Source organism: Neolamprologus brichardi, chromosome 3, assembly GCF_056152115.1.
Source record: "Neolamprologus brichardi isolate AB-2024 chromosome 3, ASM5615211v1, whole genome shotgun sequence".
Lineage (NCBI taxonomy): Eukaryota > Metazoa > Chordata > Actinopteri > Cichliformes > Cichlidae > Neolamprologus > Neolamprologus brichardi.
The window spans coordinates 32,003,369-32,024,467 of record NC_142106.1 but is presented as its reverse complement, the minus strand read 5'-3'; the positions used below and the strand labels follow the sequence as shown (position 1 = coordinate 32,024,467).

The window sequence follows — 21,099 nt, the reverse complement described above, 5'->3', positions numbered from 1 at the left end:
AGTGGTCAATCAGTTAACTCATGGTGGAGGCAAAGGGGTGGTTTTTCGTTTTTTTAAGAAATACTCCTCTCATTGAGAGGATCTGAGGACTCGGAAGTGAAGTAAGAATTAAAGCCAGGAGATGGCAGTAGGGCAACATCTTTGGATGCAAGCTGCCGTTAAACATGAAAGAAGAAGAAGAAGAATTGTCAAGAATTTTATAGTAGATTGGAAGGCAAGTACAGTGGCTATGTGCAGGTGTACATAGATGGATCGAAAGATCCAGATAGTGAAGCAACTGGTTTGGCAGTGGTAGTTCCGGAATTAAATATCAAGTTTGGGAAGAGAACATAAAACTTTTTGAGTGTGTATGCAGTAGAGCTGTATGCCATATTGATGGCCTTGGAATGGGTGGAAGGCAGCCGAGTTCCAAAAGTAATAATATGCACTGATTCATTGTCAGCTGTGTTAATTATAGAAAATGGGAATACAAGTAGTAATCAGACCATTCTGTATGAAGTTATGTTTGCTCACCATAGAGTGTGTGAGCAGGGCAAAAGTGTAGTAATAATGTGGACACCAGCTCATATAGGCATTGTGGGGAATGAAAGAGCAGATAGAATGGCTAAGGAAGTTGTTAAAAGAGTAGACATGCTGCTGCCGCGGAGCCTGGGACGGTCTGCTTGCCTCCACCCTGGAGGGAAGGGTAACATCTCTTGGGTCTGGGTGCCATTTCCCCCTCTGGGGGCGAGGGTACCTGGACCCGGGGTATAGAGTATGTTTGGGGAGTGTGATTGTGTGTACATGTCCATTTATGTCAATCCTTACGTTGGGTGAGTGCTGAGTGTTTGTATATGTGTGCATGAGGGTGGGAATGCATGTCTGTGTCTGTGTGTGCCTGTTTGTCTGTGTCTATATGTCAGGTCGGGTCTTAGACTCCACCTCTCTGGGAACTCCCAGGCCCTCCAAGTGTGGAGGCCTATCTCCCCTCACCACACTCCCTGCTGGTGACTGATGCCCTCAGGGGTCGGTGCGTTGGTGGTTCTTGGTGTCCGGGGCTGGGCGCTCAGGTATGTACCAGCTCACTCCCGGTGGCTAATTGGCGGGGCCTGGTGCCTGTAACTTGGTCAGGCCTCTTCCGGGGGGCCCTCAGGCCTCCGGCCTCTGGGCCTGCAGCTCGGTTCACTCTGGCACAGCTGGCTGCCGGCGGAGCCGGCGGGCACGCCAGTGCAGCCCCCTCTAGCTTCTGCTCGGTGGCTACTGGGTGACCCCTCGTCTGGGGATCCTCAGCCCTTCCCATGAAGGTGGCACGGATGCCCCTCCGGTGGTCCTCCTTGGGCTCTCGCACTCTGGGGCCTCTGGATGTCTGGGGCCTGGATCTCCTCCATGCCTGCTTCATGCCCTGGGGGACAGGGCTATGGCTCTCTACATCCTTTTGCAGACCATTACATGGGGAAACCATTTGAATACAAGCGCGCTGATCCACACAGGTGTGCACACGGGTGTTCACTGTTCGTAGACTTAAATCACACCTTTCTTGGCTGCTACTTCAAAGCACATTGTGCGCTGTCTGTCCTGCGTGCTGCACAACAACATTCAATATTTAGTATTTACTGCTGTTTACACTTAGCTAGATTAATGCGATGGTGTTGTGTTTAGCATGTTGCTTTGTTTTTTTTTTGTGCTTGTTTTCTATTCTTTTTCTCTCAACAGGTGATCCAAGAGATTTTTTTTTCCCTTTCTCACTGTCCCTCTCCCCTTCTGTTTTTCGTTTCCTTCCTCTTTCTTTCTCCCTTTCCTATCCCTCACTCATGTCTGTCCCGTCTGTAACAACTGAAAATAAAATAAAATAAATAATAAAAACAAAGGTCGATCAAATGGACCAATACGGCAATGCCATGATGATCCATTTGGCAAAATAAATCCATTGGGTATCCTTGTTGGTCTTCAGACAACAATTCTGACGGCTAAAGAACCAAATGGGACAGGCAAAAAAAAAAAGAAAAAGAAAAAAAAAGAAGTTGTTAAAAGAGTAGACATTGAGGTACAGATACCATTATCTAAATCTGAGGGAAAGTGTATTGTTTGGAGCGAAAGTAAGAAGTTATGGAAAATGGCATGGATAAGGAAACTAACGGGAGACAATTGTATAGGGTACAAAATACAGTAGAAGTTAAAAGAAATAAAGGAATAAATAGGCGGGAGGAGATTGTCATGTGTAATATAAGAACAGGGCATTGTTACCTGAATGGCACTCTTTTTAGGATGGGGAAACATTTAACGGGGCTGTGTAATTGGTGTGGTGTTATGGAAACAATTGAGCATGTATTTCTTATCTGCAGAAGGTATGATAACCACACTGGAACGATGAGGATAGAATTGGGAATTAGGGGGTAACTCAGGTTTGAAAAGGTGGTTGACTGGCTAGGATGTCATGAACGGAAAGGAGCTGTTGTTCGGTTTCTGAGAAGAACGGGGTTGTTTAAGAGGATTTAAAGAGCTAAGTGCAGTCTAAGTAATACCAGAGGGTGGCAGTAATGTAACTTCGATGGCTGCAAGCTGCCGTTAAACTGGAGGAAGAAGAGGAGTTGACAACACTGCTCGGTTTGGATGTTTGGCGCGAACCTATAAATGGCGAGAAGAAGACGCTAAGGACCGGAGGTTTCTTCTTTTAAAATTAAAATTGTGAGTATTTTGTTGGCTGTTTACTGTCTGGTTTGACTCAAAATGTTCAGATAACAAGCGAAATACAGCAGCCCTTTACAGGCGTACTTACGAGTGTAGCCATTCTCTAACCATCGACTAGCTAGTTAATGCACAACGGCTGGTATGCTTAGGTAGCTCGGTAGCTAGTTGTGACAGTTGTATTATCATAGCCGTCGATGCTATCGGTGTTTTGTCTTAAGCTCATATGCTTTCATTTGTTAGCTTTTAGTATTAGGTACCGGATCAGTTATATATTTTTGTAATATTGTGGATTCCTAGTCAATTCTGTGTACAAATATTTTGTATTTGTACACAAAATATTTTGTGTACAGAATTTCTTAAGTAATTGTTAAGTCCAAATTGTTTTTATGATGTCGTGGAGGTTTTTGTCATATGAATTTAGAGGTGTTGTGGGGAGCAAAGTGACCCTGTTAGGAAAAAGAGTCAGTAGATGCCATACAATACATGTGTAAGGGAGACAGGTGTAACAGTGAAGCTGGAAGGAGCAGAGATGGTGAAGCTAACTGAACGAAGAAGAAGAAGAAATGGCTCCGATGATGTTTTACAGGGAATGTTAAGAAATGCCGTGATGAAATACTGAAGCTCTGGGGAAATCATTTCAGGGTTACAATTATGTGCATTTTGATTCGTTTTTTTTTTTTGGGGGGGGGGGGGGGGGTTGTCAATAATGAACTGTTTTCAGTTTATGTTTATGTGTTATGCAGTGTTGTGAACTGATAATGTAGCTGACCAGAAAAAAAATGCACATTAACCCAAGAATATCCTTAGTCTGGAAAAGTCAGAATTATGCTTTGCTGTATATTTTCCTTGCCTCATGTGCCTTCATCTAATCTTCTTTGATCTCCATTGTGTTGCTGCATGACTGACTAGCACAGTGTTGTGGAAAACAGGTTAAACATGTTAGACGGTGGACAGTTTGTGGAGGCCCTAGGCCGCCTGGGTTATCCTGGTTCATCATCACTGAAGACCTCAGAGTTCGACTGGCTCTTTGACTGTGCTCCGGAGAACCTTCACTTCTTGCGGTTTGTCTGTCGGACTCTCAACCAGAGCAACGTCCTCACCCCAGAGGAGGCACGTGCCTTTCAGGAGCTACAAAATTCCAGCAAACCAATTTTAGATGAAACCGCCTTGAGTGAAGTTCTTAAAACCATTGGAAATTCAGATGGGAGCACTGGTAAGATCTTGGGGTCATCCTCTTCATCATCTATGTTTGCGGCAGAGGAGACTTTCCCTATAGAGGACTTGGAGGCAGAGCTCCAGGCCCTGCGTAAAGAGAAAGAATTGAAGCAGCGACGTTATAACAAGTTGCAGGTTGTTAGCACTTCCCGTGCAGATGTTGACCTGCGACTCACTGCAGAGCTGGAGAGCACTTCATGTAAGCTCAATGAAGCCAACTCTTCTATTGGAGCTGAGAATGCTGACACCAACACACTGTTACAAACCCTAACAGATGAGGTCAGCAATCTTGCATCATATTTTCCAGTTCAGCCAGAAGCCGAACCAAAGGGAAAAGACCATACAGACCCTCCTGTTTCCCAGAAGCCCACTTTTCTCCTCTCTCAGCTTCCCTTGGATCCATACCTGCATCAGGAGGAGCTCAACACTAAAGCACTTGCTGCCTTCACACAGAAACATTTTTTCCAGGGCATATCAGCCATTGTTGAGAGTTCCTGTTCTGAGCGTTTCCAGGTCCTTGACCTCAGTTCTTGTGAAGATGGAAAAGAGGAGGAGACTGGGCACGAGGGAGTGGAGCGGCTGGTCGATTGCAGGAGGACTGAGATGGCCAGACTTCAGTGGTCTCATATTGTTGCTCAGCACCAACTGATGCAGGCTATGGCTGAGGAGAAGAGCGTCAGGGCTGGACTAGACTGGCTGTCAGACAAGTCTTCTCATACTAAGGTAAAGTAAACATGTTGTGACTGTTTGTCTTATTAATCCTTTGTCTTCTTCTATAAAGTGCTTTCTTACATCTGTCTTTATGCTACCAGAGCATTTCCACCTCCTCCTCACTACATGTGCGTGAGGTTGTGTCCAGAAAGGAGCTGCAGGCTGTGGAAGCGGAGCTGGAAGCTCTGCTTCATGGACCAGTACCCGCTGCCCTGAGGGAGTCAGCCAGACTGCTTAATTTACCAGTAGTGAGGGGAGACCTGGCTTTGCAAGTGGCCAGGCAGGACTACTACACCTCCAGACAGAATCAGGTTAGCAGCATTCCCACTGATTTCACTCTGATGTTTATTACGTTACGAGATTTTAATGTGAGATAAATCGTTCTCAGCCTGTCTCTCAGACAGGTAAGAGGTCAGGCCGAGATGTTGAAAAGCAATAATGGTGAAACTGAAAACTCATATAAACCACTAATGATATTCTTGATATCAGATCCTTGAAAACACAACATTTTTAAAAGACCATAGCTTTTAAAAATGCCCTGAACAAAACAGCTGAAACTTTAAGTTAACTTAAAAAAAAAAAGGCAATGGTTGTAAGCTAGCATATTCGTAAGCATCATGTAAGTGTCATGTATTTGGTCCTTTGTCTGTCAACAGACACCTGTATTGTGGAATTTGCTTAAGATTTAAGAAAGTTGTGGAGCCACCGTTCCTTGTCATTACATGTCCTTTTAGGAATTGGAATCCATCAAACTAAATCAAGTGTAACACTGTTCACCCAGGTACAAGACTACTTGCTCCGTCAGAAAGCCTCTTTTGACCTGCTCCTACTGGCTCAGGAGATGGAGTTAAGAAGGTGGAAGACGTGTCAGAAGCACCTGTGTGATGTTAAAGGCAAGCTGAAAAAGGAAGGTGAAGAAGTGTCTCTCCGGATCAAGTCTCTGGCACATCCTGACCTGATAATTAACCCTAAACCCAACCCTATCATCAGCTCTAAAGATGCAGCTTTCAGCAGGTGAGAAGATTTGAACTCTATTTACTATAGGCTTTAGTTTTAGAGCTGGAATTATAGACAGAAAAAGCATGAGCCAAACACATAAATAATAATTTAAGTTCAGCCAGCTGTCGTAGTATGTTAATTTTCTTTATTCTAAAATAGTTTTTATTAACAAGATACAGTTATACCACATGCACATTTGACAAACACTAGCTGCCCTTTCAAAAACTGGACAAACATGATTAAATGTACCTGACGACATCAGTTCAACCTTCATATAAATATGTATGTGGATGTGTGTGTGTGTGTGTGTGTGTATGTGTGTATGCATGCATACAAATGTAGATCTCCAGCCTTACAGTTTTTATTTTCAAACTCTGCTAGAGTAGCTTTGCATTTTTAATGGTTCAAAATATCCTTTTATCTTACACTGAATCTTGGTGCTGCCCCTCAGTTCATCTACTTTTAGCTCTTCCTTTGAGCCTTTTGATTAGGTCCCCCTCACCAACAGAAGGTTTGAGTATCAAACCTGAAACTCCATATATCCCCCATGGCTAGCTTCAGCACATCTTTATGGGTGCTTCACCCTAGCAGCTGTTAGGTGGCATTTTTCTTGTTTGCAGACCTAAGTCAGGAGTACAGACTCACCTCAGCACTCTGCTTTTGGCTTATGACCCTTTGGATCCTTTTATAAATGCAGGCTGTATCACTTTGGAATAACTTGGTGTTATTTCCACCCTTTTTTACCCAGACTCCTTCAGATGCTTGACTATGATTCAGCCCACAGTCGATCAGAGCCTTTTCGAACATATGAAGCGTTGGACCAAGCTGCTAGTAATCTAGCAAACAACCTCCATTTGATCAAAGATGCTCTGGCTGGCGCTGGCCGTGAGCAGTGTTTCACAGCAGCTCGTTTTTATGGCGACTGTGAGGCGCTTCACAGGGCCATGTACACTGAATTCCAGCAGCTGGTCTTGGGCCCGCAGGTACGTCTAACTGACCAGGAGCTCCTTTGCCCCAATGCACAGGTGGGTGTGTTTCCTTTCACTTTATAGTTTGAATAGTTAACGAAGGTGACAGAGTTCACTCAGCCCTTCATGTGAGTCAGATGATTTTTAGACCTAATACCTGACACAATTGGTGAATAACCTGATAGCACAGTGTGTTTTCTGAATTTCTCCACACATGTTAAATTGTAAAGAAATACAGTGGAACCCCGGCTTACGAAATTAATTCGTTCCCGAGGGTCTTTCGTAAGTCGAAGCACCCATTGCGCGTTTTGAGTGAGGCGATGCTGAACGACAGGCTATAGGCTAATTGCTAACTACAACAACAATACGTCGTTCAAGTGGAACAGCGAAGCGCAAGTACGGAAGCCAAGGGGTTGCCACATGATTCGGAAGGCATTGTGGGCATTGTAGGCTCAACCAATCAGAGCCAGTGGATTTCATTACTCGGGCATTTTGCCGTAACACGGGCAGAAATATTGCCGTCCAGTGTCTTCGTAACTTGAATTTTTCGTGAAATGAGGTATTCGCAAGTCGGGGTTCCACTGTACATTTGTTTGTTGGGCACAGAAGCACTGTGTAATAAATTGTTCACAAGAGGATCAGCTTTACTGCATGGCATGGGATTTAATATCAATGACTATTAGCTATTCATCTCTACTACATTTCAGCAGTTATAAGTTCAGCCTTCATACAAAGTGGACTTAAAAAAATCTGTTTTAAAATGTGAATGTGCACTTTTTAATGCTGCCATAGCATTAAAGATATAGGCTTTGTGACAGTGATTCTCTTAATATTTTTGATAAACCAACTAATGTAAATTTACATAAATCTTTGCTTATTGTCCCACAACTGTAGTAAACTGCATAGACGTGTTCATATGGTATTGTGTTTCTGGCCCTGCAGCGAGGCTTATAAATGTAATTCGATATTATTATTATTATTATTGTTGTTGTTATTATAACAATAATAAAACAAATGATTATTTAATTAATAATACTCCAGCTACAATTACTTATGTATCTGTTATTTGTGTGCTCTGTGCTTATATCTTTGTTTCTCATTCACCCTCATAATTTTTTATTTTATTTTTTTCTCCAGGAGCTCACAGCGAAGCTCATGGAAGCAGAGTCTCAGCTGCAGAGTTTACATCAACTAATGCAAGAAATTCTGGGAAAAATTAAAACCAAGCGTTCTCAGCTGGAGCGTAATGCCCTCCTCAGGCGGGAGAGGGAATTGTATATCTACTTTCACTTGGATGCCCGACTGCTGCAGAAAATAGTTGAAGATCTGGAAGGGAAAATGTCGGCAAAGAGAGGGCAGCAGTAAAACTTCAGAGATTATTTACAGGCGGCTCAGGCACTCTCTGTGCTTGAGCTGAAAAAATGAAAAATTATCTTTGCTGATAATCTAGTTTCATCTTTTTGTGTTGGAGATGGAGCTGTTTATGGGATTCATTTGAATGTGTTTAATTGATGTAAACATTCATAAGTGAAAAGCATCCATGATTGTGTTGTTCAGTCTTGATGTTCAAAAATTCTTGTTTTTTTTTTTTGTTTTGTTTTTTTTCTTCGTCTCCAGTCATCAGTTAAATAAAGCAAAATACTACAATTCTGAAGTTTTGATTTTTATTATAAATGCCTTGTGATTGCTTCTTGTTATTGTCAGTATACTTGGTGAAAGTTCCTGGAAAATGTTTTCTTTTTGTTTGTTTTGTTTTCTGTTAAATTTTTGTTTAAAAAACACCAGTTTAAAGCTCGCCTGTTTATCACTGAAGAAGCTCTCTTCTTTGTCCTATTCAGGCATTTCATAGCTGAAGAATCAAAGCTCTGTGGGCACAGTGGGAGAGCTAAGTTGTTCTGTTGGGAATGAGATGGAGTGGTCCAACAACAGATTGTACACAGGACCCCTGTCACGGGCAGCCCAGAAGGTCTTGGCTGCTCTGCGGGCCCAAAGTCTGCGTGGAGCCAGATGCAACCAAAACTACTCCAGCAATCGCAGACAAAGTCAGGCAGGTTAGAAGCACAGACAAGTTGAGCTTGTTGCAGTATGCCAGTGGTTCTCAAACTACAGACAGCATTGGGTCGCATGGATTAAGAGGAGAATAATTTGTTCTAAACACACTGCAATAGGATTTATCTGAGGGGAAAAAATCAGCTGAAGCTTTTGTGCTGACATTCATTTCAAGTTGGGGTTGCTTTTTATTGTTGCGAAATGACAAAATCTGGGGGTGAAGGCATACCAGGAAAAGGTTGGGAACCACTTCATTAAAAATAATAAGAGGGGAAAAAATCTAGAATTTATGTATGAATTTGAAACACAAGAAAACTCAAAGAGACTGAAGCTTTGTAAAAATGCAACTTCTGGGCGGGCTATTGCAAACTATTATTATAGATAGCAGCAACTTACAAAACACTAAGTGCAGATGTGAAAAAGAATAAAGTAGGTCCCATCTCATTTAACATTTTACTGCTCAGTTTGCCTTGCATGCAAGTTATATAATGCTGTCTGTATTTAGTTCTGTGCTCTTTTGATGTGCATGTGTTAGTGGAGATGTATAATTGCAGCCAGAGGGAGTCTTGGGCTGACAGCAGCTGGAGTCAGGAGGAAAGAAGCACATATCAGTAAGTCAGATTAATGTTCAGATATCAGCTTTATCAACACCTCAACAAAATATTAAGCTGATCCTAATGATTATTACTCATCGTTATTGTGGAATACTGTGCAAAAGTCATGAGCCACCCCTTATAAGTGGTCCTGAGCAATAGTTCTCCAAAGTTTTTTTTGGCTGCTTTTTCACTCATTATCAGGGCAATACTTTTACTTAACTATTTTCAGAGGAATGTCTTTTAACCTAGAACAGTGGTTCTTAACCTGGGTTCGATCGAACCCTAGGGGTTCGGTGAGTCGGTCTCAGGGGTTCGGCAGAGCCTCCACCGTGACATGCACGGCTCATTTTGTGCACCAATAAAAAATAAATCTATGTCTTCAATTTGAAAAAAAATCATATTTTATTTTTCACTAAAGAGGGGTTCAGTGAATGCGCATATGAAACTGGTGGGGTTCGGTACCTCCAACAAGGTTAAGAACCACTGACCTAGAACCTGGCGTCCACATATGTGGACATCACATTTTGGGTTACTTAGACCAAAGTACTCAATTTTGCTCTACAAGGGCCTGATATCTACTTACGAGGACATTATACTGCTACTGTTCTATTGAAATTTTAAACGAAAATCTTCATATGTGGCTCTCATTTTTCTTAGAAACAAAAATTAGTAAAAAAAAAAAAAAATCTGATAATTCTTTTATTTTTACATTGATTGGGTCCAAATCAGCCCAAATATCAAAGAGAAATTAAAAATGCATGCTGTGGAAGAGTTCGGGTCTTAGGATGTTAAGGCACTGACTCATTCAAGCAAGATACGTCACCTAACAAACAGATGAAGCAGTGTTGTTTCTACACATAACAGACCACTTAGCAACTTAGAAAATCCATTTCCATAGACCTTAATGGATCAATGAATCCAAATGTGAAATTTTTGGTTAAATTCGTCAATGTTTGTGGAGAACAACAGGAGATACAGCAGTGATTGTCTACAACCATCTGTAAGACATGATGGAGTAAAACATGATGCAGCCCTTATGGTTTGAGACTGCATTTCGGCAAGTGGTTTTGGCAATCTTATGAAAATTCGTGGAACTATGAACACAGGATAGTACCATCACATATTGATCCAACCATGTAATACCACCTGAGAAGCATCTGATTGCCAGCAGCTTCATTTTTTCAGCACGACAGTGATCTCAAACACATTGCCATTGCGGTAAACACTATTAGTCAGGGATTTGCCTCCCCATACACCAAACATTATTAAAGCAGTGTGGGATCATCTAAAAGCAGCCAAAAAGAGCTTTGAGTGTGCTTCAAGAAGCCTGGAAAACTACTCCTTAAGGTTACTGAAAGAAAAGACAAAAGCTTGGGTAAGAGAGTTAAGGATGTGATGATGAATAAAGGTATACCAAATATTGATTTTCTAAGCTCATTAGAACTATGCTGTTACCTCATATACTGTGTTGCCATGGCTGTTTGCACATAATTCAATAAATCTCTGTATTTATTTCCCATTTCTCTGGCAAAATCGAAAGAAATGATGGGTGATAACAAGACTTTGACGCAGTACTCTGTTTAATTCAAGAGTAAAAGAAATTGGTTTTCCATGTTGTGGTCCAGGCCCCAGGTGTCTTCCCTTTCCACCGCTCACTATAATTCCTCCAGTGAGAGGCAGAGCTCTCAGACCTTGGCCATCTATCAGTACTCACAGACACCAGACAGCTCCCTGTCATCTCAGGCTTCCTGTTCTGCCTCCTCCTACTGGGATTTCTCTCTCCAAATGCAGACAGAAGCCTATTATCAGTACTCACAGACGTATTCCCACAGAAAGTGCTCTGAACCCCCTGCTTACAAGTCCAGCCAGTCTCTGTCATTTTCTCAGCATGAGGTTCCTGAGACGCCAGCCGCTTTCTGTCATGGAGACAGCTATACCCTCTCCTTCCAAATACCAGAGAGGCTCTCTGAACAGGAAACTACACCATGGAAAAAGTAAGAGACAAAGCAAATAAACATGCAGTTTTATTGCAGAGACTACTTATGTTTAAAGGAATCCCAAAATATATTAACACTGCTTTAGGACTTGCACTTTGATATATTAAAACTATGCAAATTTGGTTGATATTAAGAGGGACATAAGTTTAGCATGTATTGACACTGTTCTGGTGCTGATGCTTGGCAGGATGGATTTTAAAAAATTGTTTGCTTATTTTCTTTTTACTTGTAGCTCAACAAAAGAAATCAGACCACCTTTCATCTTGAATATATTTCCAGACGATGAAGATCCTGACATCATGCTTCCAACAACAGAACAATCTAATTGTCATAAAGAGGAGCCTGCTGCAGTTTGTTATCCAGTATCGTCGTGCCTTAAAATATATGAAGGGAGAGAAAGCAGGACATCAGGTGCACAGACAGAAAAGGTTGGTAAAGACAGCTGGCATATTGCCACAAAACTACAAGACACCAGAGCTCCAGGAAGTCGATTAAAATGGAAGCAGCCTCTATCTGACCCCACTGAAGCAGCCAGTGGTGGAGCAGGAGACAGAGTTGTGCTATACCAGCAGTCAGAATCTGAAACAATCAACACTGGAAGGGTACATCTACCCCCTAGCGTCTTTATTACAAGACAGGAGAACTGTTGTGATGCACATTTGCCCAAGTTGATGAAAAATATAGTTGGGAAGGAAGATGAGGTGCTGATAGCAGATACAGAACATATCACTGAGCTGGGAACCAGACAGATTTCAAACATATGCCATGAAATTCAAAACGCAGTAAATGAAGCTGCAAGGAAAGAGAGAGAAAATCGAGATGTGAGTGTACTTCATGCAAAAGGATCTGCCTATGAAATGGAGCGAGTTGTGCCTGTGAGAACCATTGAAGACACCACAGTTAAAAGCCATTTGAACTCATTAGACATCAGAGACGATTTTGTAGACAGTGGCACTAAAAGAGGAACACGTGGGGAGAATGAAGAAAATGGTTTAGAATATATAGTCAGTGCCTCTGAAGTCAAAACTGAACACTTCCTTGATACTGAGAATAAAGCAACAACAGTTGAACATGAAAATCCACAGAAGATCTCCATATCTTTAGGAAGTGGACTCCAGGATGTGAGCCACTGCAACACTGAAAAGCCTCAGAACAAGGGTCAGATTGGGACCAACACAGCAGAGAACGACCACACTCAGGAGCAGCCTGAGGCCAGGAGCGTCAGCCTCCAGGACAACAGTACTGAAAACATAGAAAAGACAGAGGTGATGGAGGCCAAAATGGAAGTTACATTTCAGAATAAAACAATGGCAAACACTAATCATCAGATGGCGCAGGGACAGTGTGAGACACATGATGGAAAACTTGCAGAGTTTCTCGGAATGGACACTGAAGAGGGAAAAGGGGGAGAAGACAGAGAGGCAGAGGAAGTGGCAGCTGTGGACAGTGATGTTGAGAATAAATCTGCAGGTAAGTGTGTTGCTAGTGATGTTTCTGTAATATGATTATCCTGACATTGAATGGGGTTTACTTATATTGGGTTTACCACTGATTTTTACCTTCATAATGGCTAATTTGATTAGGTTAATTCAAGGTTTACGATTGTTATGCTCAAAAGAGTGGCAATCACAAGATTAGTCCAGTCAGGAACAGTGTAGTCAAAAGAAGAGAGATATTTCCATTTGGGTTAATATTTGTTATACTAAATGGAGGCAGGAGGAGCAGTAACATAAACCGAGCACAGATCATAGCATGCTACAATGACAACACTTACATATTAGATATTAGGCAGACACAGATTGGTGGAGATGGGTTGTAAAGTGACTTGTAGATACACAGTAACTATACAGACTAAAGCAGCTTAAATAGCATGTCCTATTTGTTACAATTGGAAGTATAACGGAGGATTAGGTGATGTCTCAGGTGGAGTTTTGGCTAGCCTGAAATAAAACTATGCTTGATTTTTATAATCACTATCAGTGACACTATCATATCTGTTGAATATGTTTGCTTCCCCTAAAACTCACCCTAGAGACTGAGTGTGCGTTTAGATTTTGAAGGGCCCTGAAGAGACTATAAAGTATATGTTTGTATAACATCACATAAACAATATTTGACATGTAATTAAAATGAAAGAAGTTAATTTCTCAGTTCTATAGAGTGTCTGCCGTATGATTTAACCTGGAAAAAATGAGATTAAAATAAAACTTGGGCTGTTTTAGCTATGGTTGGATTAGAAAAAGCAACTCTAGGAGGTGCTAAAGCTTGTAAAGTTGTGTCAGACATCAGTTCCAGTGGCTCTCAGCCATTTTTCTTTCTTTGATTTGGCACTGATGACATGGCAGGGCTGAAGAGACTCAGCACTGACGGGAGACTTTGTGCCTGCTCACATTACAGCTGCATGAAGGTGCTTGAGTCTCAGCTGCAGAGACAATGCCGAGTCAAGACCCATTCTACACACACACACACACACACACACACACACAGGCACAAACACTCTCGAACAAGTTGGAAGTTGTGTCGTAGCAAAACGTCAGCTTGATCTTAGCTAAGATTTATAGTGTTGCCTGACCTTGTCCTATCACACACTGCTGAGGTGCCACACACACTGTGTAAGCCTCCATACATGCTGCCTCATATATGCTTACATAACAGAACTGGTTTATTGATTGAGGACTGACTTGAAAAGTGATGAACAGATAAAAAATGCTCTAACATCCTCTTCTAGGGAATTCAGAGGGAGAAAGGGCTGCTATGCCAACATTGTCCCAGGAGTGTGGGGCTAATGGGTCGGGGATTAGAGCTGCCCGTCTCAGTAGCAGCCAGCAGCAGCATGACAATGCAAAAGTAAGTTTCATAAGAGAAATGTTGCAAAATTCCAAAAACTGCTTTACATTGCAACCCTAAGTAATGCTCATAGGACATAAATGCTGAGCTTAATTTATGCCTACTTAGCTCACATAATCAGTAAGATGGGAAGAGGACATGAAGTGTTTTGCCCTTAACAAATCCGCTTTGACACTTCAGTTGGGTAGAAAGTGTACTTACTAAGCTTTGTTGTCACTTGCAGTCTTTTACTTGTCCTTTTATTATACGTTTAACTGATGTGTCTTTATTTCCCCGTTTCTTCCGCTTATCTCTGCCTCTGCTTTTTTCACTGAAAAACTAAAAAGTCCTAAAATTTAAAAACGTGCTTTCAGGTTAGACCAAGGCTGCTGTGTCTCTCATTTACATAGATATAAATGTAGCTAGTGTGAAATAAGAGTTTTGTCAGCAGCACTGCAGCACACAACAAGTAATGGGTCTCCACTGAGTCATAAAGACCCGACAGAGTCGTAGTCCATGATACATACTAGCTGAAAAAGGACAGCAAACTGCAGAGAGAAAGTGCTATAAAGGGAGTAAGGGAGGTGGTTGGATGGATGCATGGAATGTGGAAGAGCTAATGAGAAGGATGCAGCAGGAGAAGGAGAGAAAAAGAGGGCAGGACTTTACTGTATTGCTACAATCAGCAGCAGACACAGCAGTCCATTCTCCCTCTCTCTTTTCACTCTCTCCATATGCACCAGTACTGGGCTATGGGCCATGGTCTGCCTGGGTTTTCTATCTATATCCTGTAGCACAGCACCCATGAGGGGGGTTCATGACTTTGTCAGCAGGAAAACGGGTTGTGTTTACTGGGAAATGAATGAAGTCTCTCCTCAGGGAGCTGAATCACAGGAATTCCTACCTCCCGGGTCGACAGCCAACAACCTGCAGAATTATGCACATAAATACAGTCGCATATCATCTCTGAAAATCCTCAGAAATACCCATTTCTCTATCGCTTGTCAAGACTTCAGAGAACATTTACATTTACACACCTGGTGCTTTTGCATAAAAAGAAATGAGTTAGAGATATGAATAATATACATTTTTTAAAGATGCCATTAAAGTTACAGGGAGGGGAGATTGTACTTGTGGTAGATGGGACTTCTGTGGGATCATAACAGTTTTGATGTTATGATCATTTGTATATCATTATCATTTGTATTGATATATTGAGTTCAGCGTATTCACATTGTATTTTTTTGCATTGAACTTTATAGATGTAGTTTTCAGGAATAGTTCTCGAGGCTTCTTGAAGGACATTCAAACCTCTGCATCTTTGGATGTTCTGGATGTTGGATGTCCTCAAGATGATCCCACACTGCTTCAGTAACGTTGAGGTCCAGGCTCTGGGGAAGCCAATCCATGACTGAGAGTGTTCCGTAAATGTCAAAGTTGGGTTTGTCACTCCATAAGACCTTAGATTTTCACTATTTTCAGTCCAGTTCTTGTATACTTTGACATACCTCAAACTCTTCTCCCTGTTTTCGTTCTTTAAGAATGGCTTTTTGGCAGTTGCCCTTCCACTGAGACCATTTCTGATGCGACTTCAGTGACCAGTAGATGGATCAGCTGAAGGATCTCTCAGCTTCTGTGGCAGGTCTTTGCATGTCAGGATATGCCAAGTTTCTCAGCTTTTTATTATCTTGTTGGTGAAAAAATACTATTTTTAAAAGCATTTTTCATCAGTTCCAGTGAAAAAATTGAACAAATACCTTTTTGTGACAGGCTGCAAATATCAAAAAGAGCCTAAAGATGCAGTTTCATTCTAAGTTCTAAGTTGTCCATCATGTGTAGACAAAGCTGACTCTTTATGCTTAAATTATTGATACTTGGCTTAATACACAAATAAAGAAAATTGGTCAGTTACAAGGACTAGGCTGAAAATGTGTGAAAAAGCAGCCAAAGAAAAACTTTGGGAGACCTTCAGAAAACCTGGAGAACTATTGCTCAAGACCTATTTAAAAAGTTGCAAGAAAGTCTGGCTCCTTGGAAGAAAAATATAAAGAAATGAAGAGTGACACAATTTTTGCACCGCACTATTTAAATATAGACAATAAATACTGTATATTTATTATATGTATGCTGCATGCAATTCAGCTCTGGTTCATTAAACCCTTTTTAATGTAACTATTTATAGTCAAACAATCATCGTCATTCAGCCAAAGAAGCAAAGTAGAGCTGCTATTATTGTGTGTCTGTGCGTGTGTCTGCTTTTTTGACCCTGTCCCAGCTTCAGGCAGGTTTGTCAGACAGTATCGTGGCTGTGTTTCTGTCTGGGACACAGTGCTCAGGGCTCACATCCTTTTTTCTTTGGCTTCTCTCCTCTTACCTGTTTACTTTTCAGGCCTTCTTTTTTATGCTCTCTCTCACAAACTGTGTGATCCTGCTACGTCAAAGCGCGAATGGGAATAATTAAATTATGTTTCTATTCTAAGTGCTAAAACAAATCATGTCCAACTAGAAGTTTTTATTTCATTCACTTCAGTCCTCTAAGTAGTGAAGTATTGATGTTCTATGTAACAAAACCTGCAGGGACAGCGGGAGTCTATTTCAAGTGCCTGCTTCTTTTTTTCTGTGTCCTTTGTCGCTCTCTACATTATTCACCTTTTTTGTTGCTTAGACCACTAATGGAAGCACCAGAGGGAGTAGCTCGAGCTTGATAGTGGCCCCAACAATCACTGCTGCGCCTGGACAAAACCTCTTCTCAGTGCAGGAATTGACTTCAGCTGTTGTAGCACCGAAGAAAGAGTTAGAAAATCGAAAACTAAAAAATTCTCCACGTCATCCTTGCGTGAAACTTTCCTTCCCCCTAAAGAGGAAACGTGAAGCATTTCAGCACGAAAACACTGACCCTCCTGCCAAAATCAGCCTAAGCAGACGCCCTCCAAAATGGGAGCCTCCTCGATCCTCACAAGAGAAACCAAGGGAAGGAAGAGTTAGGGAGTCAAAGAGTGCCAGAGAACCACAGGGGAAAGCAAGTCCTTCACATGAAACAAGAGCAGTGTCTGGGGCGTGTACACAACTAGATGCCTCAAACCCAACTCAGCAAAACAGGCAGAATAAAATGGAAAAACTATCAAGGGAATTACCAGGGAAGGCTTCCATTCACCCCCCACTTTCCAAACCACGCAAACCCAAGCAAGCTGCATGTGAAACTAACCCCACCACAAGTGGGCCCAAAGGTTTCCAAAAACTAGTTAAGAACAGTGAGCCGCCGACCCAATCCAAAGCTGGCTGTCTGGCTGCAAGCTTGACATGTGACTCTAGAGTAAAGTACTCTGGAAAACTTAAACCAGATGAGAAGGTGCAGATGCTTGAGATCGCTGGGCAGGCTAAGGTGTTGGTGCTAACAATGGTGTACCAAGATGGAAGCACTCAGTTAGACGCAGAACAGGTAAGGACGCAAAATGTTTACAATCTACGCAGTCATTCTTATGAAATAACATAAATATGTTAAGATAAATTATGATTTGTGAACTTGAGACACATTATTTAATTGTGGGTAACCTTTATTATCTTATAGATCAGGTCCTCAATGCTGATTGGCTAAAGTCTTCAAGTTCACTTCTGCATTCTCATGCACCAAACCTCAGATTGCTGAAGGTTGCATTAATTAAGAAAACCAAAACTGCATCAGTCAGCTAATGTTTACATCTTTAGGGGCTCAGAAAACTGGCTGAAGCTGTCCTGTGCCTTTCATCACAGTGTAAACTGTATACTCTTGTTGTTTGCTTCATCATTAACTTGCAGCCCCTGTGCTCTTGTAAATCTGCTTTTTGTTCTCTGATATAGAAGCTCACTCCACCAGCATGTGGCCTCCTCATACTAATGAAGAACGAACTTGACTGCAGCACACCGGAGGGTGTGCTCGACCCAAACGACACTCTGGTCTACTTAAAACTAGAACACACACCTGCATGGGCCCAACAACAAGTCCATCAGAGCCAGGAGCTCTTTACTAGGTCTGTGCTTCTATATATGTGTGTCTAATCGAAGTGTTTGATACTACAGCAGGAGTACTTAAAGGTGTGTGTGTCCCACAGAGATATGGTGCTACAGGTGCTATCGAGATCTCAGCTGGTGGTGTGCTATAAATCCAAGGATTTGCTTCGTACAGTTCTGCAGTTTTACAGACAAGACCTCAGCTGGAAACAAGGCATGACACAAAAATAAACACAGCTTCCCTAAAGACCTTCACACATGTACATCTGCTTCTAGCTGTTTATGCACAACACTGCTTTGCAAATTCATTGTCAACATCAACATTTATCAAAGACTTAAGTAATGCCCCTATCTGTTTCTTTATTCCACGTAGTCAGTAAACCATCCAAGCCACAAACAGCTGGTAGAAAATTAGAGCTTTATTCAAAAAACACAGTAAAAACACATTATGGAAGCAAGGCAGCGTGGCACTGTTTGAAAATGTTTCCATTAAAGTAGCAGGAGTCATGAAAAACACACACTGGACACTTAGATGCTTGCACACGACTCCTACAGCAAACATATTTGATCATATACAATGTGAACACATCCCGTATTTTATTGGTGTGACTTTATATTCATATGCCAGTCCCTGATCAGTGTGGAGGAAACCAAATGCTGCTCATTATCATGATGAGCTTTTCTCCCTATGCAGTGGCAGGCTGTCATATCCAGGACCCACAGGTGTCAGGGTGGCTGCTGGATCCCACAGACCCGTCCTCCTGCTATCAGGAGCTTCTCCATAAATACTGCAAAAGACCCCACACATTACCCTCCCTGGGTGCCCAGAAAGTAAGCTTAAGTCTAAATTGGCATTTGTTACACTTGACTGCTAAGTAACGTTTCTATAGGACAGTTTTTTAGAGCTGGAAGTCTTGTAAGCTCTATTTACATTTAGCATTTCTGAGCGGATAAGAGAGGAAAAAAGAAGATGCCTGAGGCACAAGAAAATAATTTCAGCTAGTGTAACATTAAAGGCCACGAGTCTTGGCAGCGTTTTTGGGACTACAGCATCTAATTATTGAAAAATTTAAGGTCCACTGGAGTGCTGCAAACCTGCTTGGATCTGGATTGAAGAAAATCCAAACGCCCTATATTTATGAAGAAAGTTTGAATAGTAGAAAATAAAAACAAGGACTTTAAAACAGATCTGTGTACAGCTTTTATGAAACATGAAATGAGAAACATGAACAAGCTAAAATGAGCCTGAGAGAAACTCCTTTGGACATATTTAACAAAAGCAGTTTTCTGGTAAGCTCTCTGCTCAGTGAAGAAGATATGAAGGGGGCTGAGTTATATTATGGGGCTGTTTTACTGGATGGGGTGCATTAAGTCATTAAAGGTGTTATACAGTGATGGTATTGCAATCCTGGCTCCTTTTACAGTATAATAACCCACCACGTACATCTTAAACTGTAACATCGGGTTGTTCTGAGGCTGCTCGCTGTGTGTTCTGATCAATCTGAAGAGAAGAATCTGACTGTAGTACAGCACCTGTGTGTGTGTAACATAGAATAGGACTGGAATAGTCCACGTCTCTGTCAGTTTTTTGTAACTCCATCTCTCAAGCAGACAAATCATGTTGAAAAGGGACATTAAGAATGAGTACGACGAGGGCACCTGCAAACAATTATAATCTTGTTCCTATCAAACTGAACAAAACTGAATCAAGGACGATGGACCAGACTTCTGGCTATGGATTGTGGAAGTCTGATTAAGAGCCACAAAAGTGTGCGATTGCAGTGATTGCCTCAAGACGTTTGTGCCACGAAATGTCGGGTCTCGACGTTTTTGCCCATTAAATTTTCACGTGAAAATTAAATTTTCATGTGAAAATTAAAAGGTCTGTTTTGTTAAATGTCGAATAGAAAAGAAGGTGATGCTAGTTATACTCTCTGACACCAAAGGATTTTAGCAGACAGTTGATGTTTTCATGTTTTTGGTGTTGTTTTTTTAACTGAAAAGATACTAATTTTAACTATAGAAGAAACCATGACTCACGAAGTACTTCTACACAACAAAACCTGAATCATGTTCCTCCTCCCTTTTCTTTTTTCTCTCTTTGTTTGTGTCTCTCTCAGGTTTCTCAGATTATTTCAGGTCTCTGTTGGCTCTACAGGCTTAATATGAAGCTATGCTCTGAGCTACATGTAGGCAAATGCTCACACACAAACATGCACACACACACACACACACACACACACACACACACACCAACAGATTACCTAACTGATAATTTGTGTGTCCAGAGCCAAGGGCTGTGGCAGCTCTACTCAGATATGGAGCTTAACATGATCCCTGTTCTGGCAGGTGAGCACTGCTTTACTTTTTTCCCTCCAGACACTCAGAATTGTTTTAAAATACAACGAAATCTTCTCACAGATTCTTCAACCCACACCCTGTGAGATTTATTGTGAAAAATATCCCTGAATAAACAGAGTAAAAGCATGTAATACTGGATGACAATTAATTTTTTTATTGGGCTCTTCCAGTTTTCTATATCCACAATAAAAATCTGTCAGCTGTTGAAAGATTTCCTGTTAATGAATCAATAAATTATTTTTCTTGTTTCAGCCATGGAGAGCCACCGCATCCATGTTGATAAGGAGGCACTAAAGAGAACTTCAGACTTGCTGGGGGTAAGATGGCAAGATCGTAAACTTTCACAGTCAGAGTTATTAATAAATAAGAAAAAGATTTCTAGAAGAAAACTAACTACTGCCAGGAGTTATTGGCATTTGCAGTAAATGTTAATCCCCAACCGGAATACACTGATGAATCAAGATCAGTGCAAATATTTGTAAAAAAGTGTGTGTTTGCAAGCTGTGTTTTAAACAATTTAACCATTATTTCTGTGAGTTTGTGAAATAAGTTACAGACTAATGCAAAACTGGACATGCAAGAAAACTCATTGGGCCAATGCATTAGTTAACATTCATGGAATGATATATACTGTAGATATTCTGGTTTCTTTCTTATGTTTAAGGGCTGTTGTGTGATTATACCAAATACGATACTGTATGAAAGGCTTGAAAGTCAACCCTT

The 21,099-nt window shown here is 41.4% G+C and overlaps 2 protein-coding genes across 5 annotated transcripts in view; both read left to right on the top strand.

The window, feature by feature from the left end:
- The first annotated feature begins 2,567 nt into the window (after positions 1–2,567).
- On the top strand, positions 2,568–8,199 carry haus3 (HAUS augmin-like complex, subunit 3). 3 transcript variants are annotated; one of them, XM_087836731.1, is made up of 6 exons: positions 2,568–2,664; positions 3,577–4,605; positions 4,695–4,904; positions 5,375–5,607; positions 6,341–6,617; positions 7,698–8,199. In XM_087836731.1, the coding sequence occupies exons 2-6, from the start codon at positions 3,604–3,606 to the stop codon at positions 7,923–7,925; spliced, it is 1,950 nt and encodes a 649-aa protein (XP_087692857.1). In that variant the 5' UTR covers positions 2,568–2,664; positions 3,577–3,603; the 3' UTR covers positions 7,926–8,199. The 3 variants fall into 3 exon arrangements, with proteins under 3 accessions (XP_087692857.1, XP_035770118.2, XP_087692870.1); XM_035914225.2 differs by having other exon boundaries at positions 2,573–2,664; positions 3,582–4,605; XM_087836744.1 differs by having other exon boundaries at positions 2,594–2,664; positions 3,597–4,605.
- The window catches only part of poln (polymerase (DNA directed) nu), an 81,486-nt gene continuing 62,979 nt past the window's right edge, over positions 2,593–21,099 (top strand). The window contains exons 1-13 of one of the 2 annotated variants that reach the window (XM_087836724.1): positions 2,593–2,664; positions 8,399–8,611; positions 9,145–9,220; positions 10,831–11,199; positions 11,482–12,672; positions 13,931–14,049; positions 16,694–17,467; positions 17,866–18,035; positions 18,117–18,229; positions 18,710–18,846; positions 20,136–20,204; positions 20,304–20,364; positions 20,629–20,693. In XM_087836724.1, the coding sequence (XP_087692850.1) occupies positions 8,465–8,611; positions 9,145–9,220; positions 10,831–11,199; positions 11,482–12,672; positions 13,931–14,049; positions 16,694–17,467; positions 17,866–18,035; positions 18,117–18,229; positions 18,710–18,846; positions 20,136–20,204; positions 20,304–20,364; positions 20,629–20,693 (3,291 nt within the window). In that variant the 5' untranslated portion in view covers positions 2,593–2,664; positions 8,399–8,464. Of the gene's footprint in view, positions 2,665–8,398; positions 8,612–9,144; positions 9,221–10,830; positions 11,200–11,434; positions 12,673–13,930; positions 14,050–16,693; positions 17,468–17,865; positions 18,036–18,116; positions 18,230–18,709; positions 18,847–20,135; positions 20,205–20,303; positions 20,365–20,628; positions 20,694–21,099 lie in introns of those variants that run through there. The other variant, XM_087836721.1, reaches the window with a different exon arrangement.

What these genes read in the sequence shown, in the direction of transcription:
- haus3 (XM_087836731.1), top strand. Translation starts at nt 3,604, where the DNA reads ATGTTAGACGGTGGACAGTTTGTGGAGGCCCTAGGCCGCCTGGGTTAT. An exon ending in ACACCTCCAGACAGAATCAG is followed by an intron (nt 4,905 to 5,374) that starts GTTAGCAGCATT and finishes CTGTTCACCCAG; the next exon opens with GTACAAGACTACTTGCTCCG. An exon ending in TCCTTTGCCCCAATGCACAG is followed by an intron (nt 6,618 to 7,697) that starts GTGGGTGTGTTT and finishes TTTTTTCTCCAG; the next exon opens with GAGCTCACAGCGAAGCTCAT.